The following is an 11,290-nucleotide window of genomic DNA, read 5'->3' on the forward strand; positions in this document are numbered from 1 at the left end:
GTTTAATGCAGGACATGAATGCATTTAACCTGCAGTTACAAATGCATAAATAATGTTTTGATATATTAAACATAAAACATTGAATACTGATATTTGAAATAATAAAAAAATGAAAAGATACTTTAAATGTGAAATTAAAACCGCCAGTAGTGGCAGTACATCACTGTTAAGTGAGTCACTGCGAATGAAACAGTTGATTCATTCGGGAACGAAACACCGTCATGTTGCTCAGAGACGCAAAACAGCGCTGTGGCTTTGTTTGGAATTATTTTTGTTGGCGAAATAGTGCAAAAACAGGCAATATGGTTTCTAAAACGTAAGTCTCTTAATAAAACTTCGTTTATTGAACTGTTGTAAAAAATCAATATCACATTTGTATATGGTAATTTTTGGAGAAGAAAAAGGCACTCTTCCGTGTGAACTTGATTAACTACATGAAGTGGTATAAATATACACATTTTCTGCCCCATGTCTTGAATTTGTGATCATTCTGAATGTATTTTAATAGACTGAATCATGCAGTGAAAGAGCGCACTAGACTTCACGTAATGCGTGCACTCTGTTGGTGTTTTGAAAGCTTTTTTGCGTCGTGAGAATATTGAGCAAAACAGCTCACTTGTCATGGTGTTATTTAACTATATCATGTTATGAATAAACTAAACATTTTGAATTTTTACCTCAGTGTGTTTCTTCTGAGTTTATGTGTGCTGTCACGCTCATTTGTTCTGAAGTCTCGAGACAAACAGAGTGAGCTCAGCGCGAGCTTGTATTCTGTATTCTGCTAACTTACTGCAATTCTCTCTGATGATGCAGTAACTTACCGCGGGGAAGAAAAAATCTTTGGTCTGTCCAATGATTGTAAAGTCATTAGGTCCGTCAGACTGAAGATATTTTAGCGGTAATGAGACCAAAAATATTTAAGACCCATCGAATCCGAATTTAAGACATTTTAAGACTTTTTAAGGACCCGCGGACACCCTGTTTTCAATGTTGAAAATAGTTGTGCTGCTTAATATTTTTGTGAAAATTGTGACTTTTTTTCTCACAATTCTTTGATGAACAGAAAGTTCAAAAGAACATTTAAAATAGAAATCTTCTGCAACATTATAAATGGCTGAATAATAGTATTAATTTCTTTTTAAAAAAAAGTGACTCACTTGTATTGTAGCGGTGGCGAGGTTGGTCTGGGCAGCAGATACAGTGATAGCTGTGGGATTGATCACCTGGCTGGACAATGTGGCAATGGAAGCAAGTGTGGTGACTGGAGTCACCAGGCTGGCATTAGCACTTGCCACATTGGCCCCTGCAACGCTACTCGATACAGTACCAGTTACTGTACCCAGAGTTGTGACTCCTAAAATACAGAGAGGGCATTATTAATGAGGTAATGATATCAAGAAAAAATACTTCTCTGTAATTTGCATAAAACTACACTACAGAGTTTACAATCTGAATATTCAAACCCGTGGTGCCCTTGACAACCAGTGTGGTAACAGTTGGTTTTCCAGCAGAGACAGTGCCTGGTGAAACCAGACGCACTCCACTCATAGGCACAGTGCGCAGGATAGTGCCTGGCTGTCCGGGCGCCCCCTTCAGGACCACCTGAGAGCAAATAAAATATTCATGAACCACTTAAAACACTCAATCAAAACTAGATGCGCTTAAAACGATGCATGTTTATGCTGTGACTGTGGTTTCAGAATTCAACTGGGCCTCACCTGTGTGACCCCCTGTTGTCCTGCACCTGCTGTCAGCTTTGGCACAGCTGTTATGAATTTCCCCGGAGCACCTGTGCCAGGAGTAACAACCTTAGTGGTGATAATTGTGATGGGGGACTTGACGCCAGGACTGCTAGTCAGACCTATTAATGAGACCGGAAATAACATCAGGAAATCATGTAAGCTTGCAGCGATGCATAAAAAAACTGATCTGTTAGTTAGATATAAACACGAGGTTGTGCGGTTTCACTCTTGAGTGCAAAAGTGAGATACAATTGAACTAAAATTGATATTACAAATGAGATGAACAGTCAATTGTGAGATGGACCTGTTGCTCCTTGTTGGATAGCAGACATGGGAATGGTTTTAATAATGGTGGTTCCTGGTTTGTTGGTGGTAGTTGGAGAGACTGTGCTGATTCCCAGGATAGTGGGTTTGGTGCCAGTCCCTCCTGCCTGTGTAGTTGTAATGATTGTGGTTGGCTTGCCATCAGCAGATGTAACCAGTTTCAGGATGGTACCAGCAGGCAGAGGAGTCTTTGTCTAAGAAAAACAAGAACAAAATCAACATACACTACTTATACTGGGAAATTCACAATAAATGTTTCTGAACAGCAAATCAGAATGTGACACTGAAGAGTGGAATAATGGCTGCTGAAAATTCAGCTTTGCCATCACAGAAATAAATTACAACAAGTACAAGTGCAAATGACAATAAGCTACTTATTCTAGGTAATTCACAATATAATTTATATTAACCCCTTAGCAGTCCTGTAAAATTTGCCTAAAAAGGCATACCCAAAGTAAATTGCCTGCTATTCTTGAACCATTTGGAGTATATGCATGATTTTTTTGGTCTCTTTTGAAAGGTGACCCTCTGACATTTGTTCCTGAACAGAACAAACCTCAGAATCACTGTAAGTCTTACTGGTATTGAGTAATAGAACTTTGAACACACTGAAAAAGGAAGGAAACATTCCGCCTACTTTTGTTTTGTAAGCAGATGCCTGCAGATGATTATAGCTGGGAGCTATTAGCTGGAAAACACAATGGGATCACAGCATGAAGCCTTGTTGGTGGTCTGACAAAGACACTGATTGTACCTGCTGTGTTGATTGTATCTTAAAATGGTATGCATCATTCGAATCACAAGAATGTCAGCTGTCCAAAGATATGTGACATGTTTTTTTTTATTTTTTCCGAGTTGTTGTATTGGTTCCTTGCCACTGTCGACTTTGGCTTGCTTAGTTGGGGACACCTAATTTCTGGCAATATTGTCGACTTGATTGAACTGAACTAAGCTGAGCTGGATGATGACATCACTGAATCAATGATGAACTTACTTTAACTGGAAAATTTAGTGTTTTCTATCGTCCTCTTGCATTATCGACACACTATTTTCCTGTTTAATACTGTAAAGCTGCTGTGACACAATCTGTATTGTATAAAGCGCTATATAAATAAAGGTGACTTGACTGTGTGATGAAGTTAACCCTCAAAAACATGCAGTGTACCGCGGACGTTACAGAGGAACACTAACAGGTTAAGAATACATAAGATTAGGTAAGAAATGTACATGCTTAAAATGAGCAGCAACACTGACTTGTATAAGAGTGACAGGACTGCTTCCAGCCTGCCCCGTGACTGCAGAGGTTTGTATTGGTTTGGTCTGGACAACAGACATCACCTTCCCAAGGCTGGAGATCTGAGAACAGTTAAGGTTTATTACTTAAGGATAACCAAAGTCAAATGCTTAATAAAAAAAATTGCAAACCAACATGAGGGCAATTCATGAGAGAAGTCATATAATGAATCGTTAATTGTATTCCTTATTGAAAGGTTATCTCATTGGTGCACTTACTATAGGTCACAGTAGAACAAAAAAGAGAACCGTTTTAAAGTCTCTTCATGCTTGGGATTGCCCATTATTACAAACTTCTTTGAATTTATGTCACTATTAACTAATTTTAAGTCCAGACAATGTTATTGTTTTTTTTCCCTTACCAGAGAACCGCTGCCACCCATTGTAATGGGGCTCTTAACAAGGGTTATAGTTTTGGTGACTCCTCCGACCATGGTGGTGACGACCTGAGCCTGCTGGGCTACGGTTACCGTGCCTGATTTGTGCACAGTGATGATCGGCCGAGTCGGAGTGTTAGGAGAAGAGATGGCGGAAGTGCCGACCTGAGCAGCAGCTGTTTTCAGCATTCGGGTCGCAGGATTAGTAACCTGGAATGGAAGTAGGAACAAAGACATTAAATCACAAACAGCTACAGGACAGGAAGTGGATAATCTGGTTAATTTAAGTCCGGAAGGATGTGAGAAAGGAAAGTTGCTGAGACATTCTGTTTTATTATTTTAGAACACATTAGACAGACATTTTATCCAAAATACTTTTTGCTTACCTATAGTACAACATCTCAATTTAATAATAATAATCCACTTCAGGCATGAAAAAGATGCCGGTAACACTTTACAATAAGGTTGCATTAGTTAATGTTAGTTAATGTATTAACTAATATGAGCAAACAATGAACAATACATTACAGTATTTATTAATCTTCGTTAATGTTAGTTAAAGTCCCTCTGTAGTGAAAATCAAGTTTTTTATGCTGTTTATTTGTCTATGTGGTGTTTTTAATATGCTTTTAGACAAACCATGTGCCAATCCATTAATCAACACCACTGCTGAGTATTTTCTCCTTAAAACTGTAGTTTCCCAAGGGCAGTCACAGAAATGCGGTTTGAAACAGCCCTTGGTTTGCTACATCACAATCCAATAACCAATCACGTCAAGGGATAGATTCCCATCACTAGCATGCAAAATATACCAATACCAGCACAAAAACAAAAAGAAATTGGAGCAAAAAACCCATGAAGCCGTGGTTTAATGTGAATTTAGAACCGCTAACTTGCATTAACCCGTGGCGACAGTGTAAAAGTAGCCCAGACTCAGACCCACCTCTCCCGCATCGGCATCTGCACTTCACACGCGTAAGAATTAAGAATCACAAACGGCTGCATTCGAGTCTTCAAGGCATTTTAGGACACCACATCGTCAAGTAAGTAACTTTAACGAATGTTACAGTATTCACTGTAGTTGTCCGCTAGTAAAAAGATAGCTTTATCAGTCATTATCCGTGTATGCCATTGTTTTGCATTTACTACAGTTCAGTGGATCAGGAGGCGCTGGCTGGTGTGACTGAGTGGAGACGGGACTAATTTGCATATTCATAGATCTGCGTATAGTAAATGAGGCAAGGGTGTAGAGTTACATTCAAGCTATTTTAAGGCATGAGAAAATTATTTTCACAAGAAAAAACATTGTAATTTTGATGATCAAAGATAAGTTTTAAGGGATAAAATATTTGACCACAGGGGGACTTTAATGAAAATACAGTCATTCATTGTTAGTTCATGTTAATTCACAGCACAACTTTTGATTTTAATAATGCATTAGTAAATGTTGAAATTAACCAAGATTAATAAATGCTGTAGAAGTATTTTTCATTCTAAGTTCATGTTCACTAAAGTAGTTAACTTATGTTGTAAAGTGTTACCAAGATGCCTAATGCCTGAATGGTTCTCGGACAGAATAAGCTGGAGATCTTACATTGTTTAGTCAAAGGTCTTGTTATGCAAGACGACACTTACCATTACGGGTGAAGCTACTTTGACAGTAGCTGGCAGAGTTGTGGATCCAGGAGTCATAGCGACGGTTTTCACGATGGTGGCCCCGGCTGGAACATTTAGCACAGTGGAAGAGGGTGGGATCTTCTGTGTGGCAGCTGCAGCTGCAGCCAAAGCAGCCATGCCACTCATCTGAGGGCTGCTGCCAATTGGCTAGAGACCAAAACAGTGTTCCAAAGGGTTTAAACGCAAATTCAACATGGGAAACTAACATTTGAGACAGGGCTGAACGATTGGGGGTAAAAAATTGAATTTATATTTTATACAGTATATGATAAAAATTGTGATTTTTATTTTTAAACTCCAGGTTTGCAGTGTTTGTTTGTAGGCCTGCACAATTTGGCCAAAAATATTGTGGCTTCATATCATTACAACAACAACAACAACAATAATAATAAGTTTATATACTAAACAATTTAGTTGTTGTTTATTACTAAAAAAAAAAATTGTAAAAATGTAATAAATATTTAAATGAATACATTAAAAAATGCATTTAATATATAATAAAATGCTATTATTATTATTATTATTATTATTATTATTACTAACAACAATAAAATTAATAATATAATTTTTAATTAAGAATAGTTTTTTTATAAACAATCATTTAATAAATATTTACATAAAATGTAATAAACTACTAAAAATATTTTTATTACAAAAAATACAATAAAATATTGAATATTACTGCTGTAATATTTTACTGTAAATAGGGCTGTCGCAGTGAGTGAATTTCCCTTGCGGTAATTTTGAGTGGCTCAATAGCGCGCGGTATGCGGTATTATCGCCACACACAAATAATATATACAGTGGGTACGGAAAGTATTCAGACCCCCTTCAATTTTTCACTCTCATAAGAGACTCTCTATTGATATTTCCACCTGCGCGCGTGCGTTCTAGACGGGCTGTCAGTCAGTGCAGTTACATTGTTGCGCCACAGAGTGGCGGAAAAAGAACGTCTTGATTTCAACCACTAGAGGCCGCTCTCGCACTGTGTAATGACAGCAGACCCTTCTCAGCCGCTCCAGCAATGGACACAACCCGGAAAACTATCGGCATGGATTTTTGTAGATAACCGATAGTTCCAGCAATCAACTATCGGTGCCGATTAATCGGCAAAACCGATACATCGGTCGACCTCTAGTCCACATGCATGAAGTGTAAAACGAGAAGGGCATAACCTTACGAAAAAAGAAAACACGAAAAAAATCGCAGTTGCTGCGGTTCTTGCATTCCTCTGCGGTTTGCTCGTCAATAGCGCGCGGTATTGCAATATTGCGGTTACCGCGACAGCCCTAACTGTAAAATTACAAAATTAACAATTAATTTCCTCATTTTCACACTGGATCATGAGATTGCATGTGTAAAAGAACATTGCTGCACTTCACTCTAAAACCAGCAGTGCATATATTTATTTCATAAAAATCGCAGCCTTGTTTGATTATCACAATAAGTCAAATAGCATTTTCACTTTTATTTAAAGTAATTGTCCAGCCCCAATTTAAGATTTACACTGATACTGATTATCTACATACCGTCCCCTGGGTACTCTGTGCAGGGACAACCATGCGGACACCTGCAGGAAGTGATGTAACTGTGACTGGGGATTTTCCTCCTGGAGTGGCCTGACGCAAGGTAACGACTGACGTCCCGGGGGAAGAATAAGGCGCTGCCACTTTAAGAATAGCTGGGAATGAAAAGAATAAGTTGGGTTAGGTAACGTCACAATTATTAATATTATTATTTACAGAAACTGCAGTCTGCCGATTGCAAAAACCACAAAGTCATTTGTACCTGGTCCACGAGGTGAGGCTGCAAGCGGGCTGCTTGGTATGGCGGTGGTGGGGGAAGGAACTCGTGGCACCATTGTGACCCTAGACAGGGGCAAGCTCTGAGCTGCTGGAGCGGCAGCAGCGGGTGCCGGACTCTTAGGCGAGTTGACGGGTACAGACAGGGTGGGGTTGACCGTTGGTGATGTGGCAGCTGTTGCAGCAGGGATGTCGTATTTCTGCAGCTGCAGCAGGTAAGTGTCAGCAGTAGGCACTGCCCCCCAGCTCACCTCCAGAGAGTTGGTGTTGGCACGGACCAGCTGCACACGTGACGGAGGCTGAGGACGATCTGTTAGTGAAAGGCGAGATTTTAAACACTGTCTGAAATAATAATACTATGATAAAGTGTAATAATTTGTTTGTTGATAATTTAGCACCATGCCAGCTACTACAGCCATATTCATGCTGGAAAACTAGTGAAAAATAGAAAAGATAAATATTCTAAACTTTATATAAACAACAAAACTTGCGGTGTAGCTACTATAGTTCCAGTGTTTTTCAAACAACGCAGATTGGGCTTGTCATTTTCTGAGGATGTAAGTATTTGTAATGGGGTAAGTGTATTAAAGCTTCTTTTACACTGAGGTATCAGTTCAACTCACCTGTTTCCAAATACCACAGATCTTTGCAGCAAACTTGGTTGTTCCAGGCTTTGCGGTAGCCGTCTCTTCCACTCCAGGCGTACAGCCTATTGTTTATAGCCACAGTGCAGTGTCCAGCTCTGGCCCTTGGGATATTATCCTCGAGCGTGTCCATCAAGATGGTCTCCCAAGACATTGAGTCTGAAGGAAATAAAGGTTAAGATCAGCAGTGTTAAGCATATAAGCTCTGTTCTGAAACCTAATGAGCTATGAATGGAGGCAGCATTTTAAGGGATAAGAGGCTGTTCTCTTTTAAAGACCATTGGCTTCTTTGTTTAACCTACCTAGATTTAAGCAGGCCAGTGTGTTAGTGCACTTCCATTCCTTCTCGTGTGTCGCTACTTTGACATCATCCATGACCAGAGGAACCCAGCCACCAAACACAAACATCCTAGGAAAATATGAGACCAAAGTTAGTCAAATCCACACTAACTAGACAACTAATTAGGTCAACATGGTTCAACATTTTATTTTTGTGATTACTATAAAATTAAAAACTGTGGGGCTGTCTTTCATTTTATCCACTTCCAAAAAGAAAACCTGTTTCAGAGATGTGCAAGCTTTACATTTGATAAAAGATCATTAAGACAAAGATTTGTTTAAGTGGTAAACCAATACAGATTTATTTTATGGCTGACGCGCCATTCGAACGAATCAATTGAATGAATGACTCCGTGATAAAATCAGTGACTTGCCGCCACCTGCTGGTGGATTTAGTTTCATTTTTAGCATATAATTCCAGTTATGTGTTCTTCTGTGCCACCTCTGTAGTACAAATTAATTTATTAATACTAATTTCATATGACTGGTAACTTATTTGTCTTATTCTACATAATGTTTTAAATAGAAATGAAGCAAGTGACTGTCTTTATGAACTGACGGAAATCCGTCGTAGCAACGGAACTTTAATCCCTGTTTTTAGCTACATTTAGGTACATTATGTAGTTACCATTTAGCTATTTGTGCAATTTATTTAAAGATAGTAAATAATATGCTGCAATTAAATGTTTATTTTCCATAATATTTATGAAATTAAAAATAATGAATTTACAAATAAAGTAATTGTTAAAAACACATTTTTATGCAGGAAACAACTTCATAGGTCATAACAGCTGGATTCGCTAAAGTTTGCAAGGTTTGTGGAATTAAATATCTACTAGATATTCATAGACTTGTTTAAATGCTTTAAATGTGCATTTGCTAAATGCTGACACTATATTTGAAAGTATTACACCACTAGCTTTACTAATATTAATTAGTAACATTATTATACATTACTAATAACAAAAAAGTAAACATTATAATACTTTTTCCATACACAGTTTGCTTTAATTTAATCATTTAATAGACTCATAAGCAAAGGCAGTAAACTATTGAAGACTGAGAATGGGAGCTCCTTTGCATCTGAGATCAGGTGCAGTTTCAGCACGGTCAAAATAAAAGTCCAGCTTCTGACACTCATCAGCCAAACAGGAAAAATTCAAATGCCAAATATACTACTAACTTGTTTCTGTGGAATAACATGGACAACAAGACTAGGAATGCACACTGAAGTAACTCTGAAAGTCGATTCTGATTTCATGCCAACTAAATCTTCACAAAACAAGGCAGTGCTGGTTTCTCATCAATTATTTCCAATCTTGAAGACAGTCAATGTTTAAATAAACACTGTATGTTTAAACAAGCTTGAGAAAGTTATAACTTACTTGTTGGTTATAGTGGTGGCAGAGTGGAGACTCCGGGGCAAAGGTGCCGCACCACTTATGGCAGGTTTGTTCCAGGTTAATGTATCTACAAAACAAAGCACACGGTTAACGCATGTTATGCAATGTTATAGCATAGACATTTCTTGAACAAATATTTTAAGCCAATACTTTCTCTCACCTATGTCTAAAGTCCAGAGGTCTCCAAGACGGCAGCCACTCATGCCGCCATAGATGATGAGACGAGACTTTTTGGACGTTTTCTCTGTGTAGACAACAGCAGTGTGGCTCTCACGAGGAGGGGGAAGCACACCGTATGTAATGGGGATGTCCCAGCCTGCTACGTTAGACCCCGGGCGAAGCTCGAGAGTGTAGAGGTCATTCAGGTATCTGAGGTACAAATGGAGAAACAATTTAATTGCGGATCGGCTGCTCAAACATTTAAGAATTAATTTGAGCATTAACCGTTTAAGGCTTTTTACCTGGGAATATTGTTTTTGGGATCCTCACTGTCATTTGCCAATCCACCAAACAAATAGCATTTGTTTCCAACCAGGGAAAAGCTGTGGCCCAGGCGAGGACATGGCGGTGGGCCATTCTTGGGGGCTTTGGGCTTCAAACGTTTCCACTCCCATCTGCTGGCCTGTTTGAAGTATTTAACAGAAATTAATGAATTATTACATACGTTAGGGCTGATACTGTGAAAAAAACAACAGTCAACCTATAAGTGCCCCCTTATGCCCTTTTTAAGGTCCCTAATATTGTTTTGGGAGTCTCCTACAATTGAATTACATGCATGCAAGGTCAAACACTTTTTTTCCCTCAAAATATGCATTTAATATAGGGCTGCACGATAAATCGCATGCGATATTTAACGCGTCAGATGGCCCAGTCGGTTGTGATTGGTCTACTGCGTACAGCCAGTGTCTGAAACGATACGCCCACTGCCATAGTTCCATATTTTGAACGCTCGATAGAAAATAAACATCTATTATTTATCAAAATTACAGGTTGTGATTCAGTGGAGCCAGCTGGTCCAAATAAACCATCTTTCAAGAGCAAGCGTTTTGTGAATCCCGCGTTGAACTCCCCGAGATTAGAGAAGCAGTCGTGTCGTCACCAATAGCCTCGTGGGCAGCGCGTCGACATGTAGCGCCATTGCGCTTCGGGCGTCCCGTGTTCGAGTCCCGGCTCCCGGACCCATTGGCTTTCTTTTTTTTTTCCAAAGATTTATTTTTGGAAAAAAAAAAGAAAGACAAGCAGTCGTCAGTACAATGACGTGTTTGTGGGCGGGGTCAAGTTTTCGCGGTCGGCCAACGTAGATTATGCAAATGTATTACCCCGTGATGTGTAGCCATCACGGAAGTAGGATTTGAATTACTAACGACTCGTTTAGGCTGTACAGAGTCAACTCTTAATTTTGGGAGACAATAACTTTATTTATCGTGGACTTTCAGCTTTATAACTTTGCAGTTCGTTTACATTCACATTAGGGCTGGACGATATGGCCAAAATTTATAACACGACATATTTCTTAATTTCAGTCGATACGATATAATTCCGATATCGATATGACTACTGTCTATGACACCTCATATAAAATCATATAATATTTAAGGGGAAAAAAACAGCACAAATAAATTAATATTCACCTTTTATTTGTATTTAGCCTTCATACAAACAAGAAATGTGAAATCACTGTCAAATAAA

At 38.8% G+C, this 11,290-nt stretch overlaps 1 protein-coding gene across 3 annotated transcripts in view; it reads right to left on the reverse strand.

The window, feature by feature from the left end:
- The window catches only part of LOC107674315 (host cell factor 1-like), a 40,878-nt gene that overhangs the window by 24,303 nt on the left and 5,285 nt on the right, over positions 1 to 11,290 (reverse strand). For 2 of the 3 annotated variants that reach the window (XM_016468256.1, XM_016468258.1), the window contains 15 exons: positions 10,063 to 10,223; positions 9,762 to 9,970; positions 9,584 to 9,668; positions 8,162 to 8,268; positions 7,839 to 8,018; positions 7,202 to 7,525; positions 6,943 to 7,094; positions 5,372 to 5,560; positions 3,722 to 3,946; positions 3,321 to 3,422; positions 2,704 to 2,754; positions 2,047 to 2,260; positions 1,719 to 1,861; positions 1,464 to 1,602; positions 1,158 to 1,354 (listed from right to left, as the gene is read on the reverse strand). In XM_016468256.1, coding sequence (XP_016323742.1) covers positions 1,158 to 1,354; positions 1,464 to 1,602; positions 1,719 to 1,861; positions 2,047 to 2,260; positions 2,704 to 2,754; positions 3,321 to 3,422; positions 3,722 to 3,946; positions 5,372 to 5,560; positions 6,943 to 7,094; positions 7,202 to 7,525; positions 7,839 to 8,018; positions 8,162 to 8,268; positions 9,584 to 9,668; positions 9,762 to 9,970; positions 10,063 to 10,223 — 2,478 coding nt within the window. The remainder of the gene's footprint in view (positions 1 to 1,157; positions 1,355 to 1,463; positions 1,603 to 1,718; positions 1,862 to 2,046; positions 2,261 to 2,703; positions 2,755 to 3,320; positions 3,423 to 3,721; positions 3,947 to 5,371; positions 5,561 to 6,942; positions 7,095 to 7,201; positions 7,526 to 7,838; positions 8,019 to 8,161; positions 8,269 to 9,583; positions 9,669 to 9,761; positions 9,971 to 10,062; positions 10,224 to 11,290) is intronic. The other variant, XM_016468257.1, reaches the window with a different exon arrangement.

This window comes from Sinocyclocheilus anshuiensis, unplaced genomic scaffold (assembly GCF_001515605.1).
Source record: "Sinocyclocheilus anshuiensis isolate Anshui unplaced genomic scaffold, SAMN03320099.WGS_v1.1 scaffold188, whole genome shotgun sequence".
NCBI classification, from domain to species: domain Eukaryota; kingdom Metazoa; phylum Chordata; class Actinopteri; order Cypriniformes; family Cyprinidae; genus Sinocyclocheilus; species Sinocyclocheilus anshuiensis.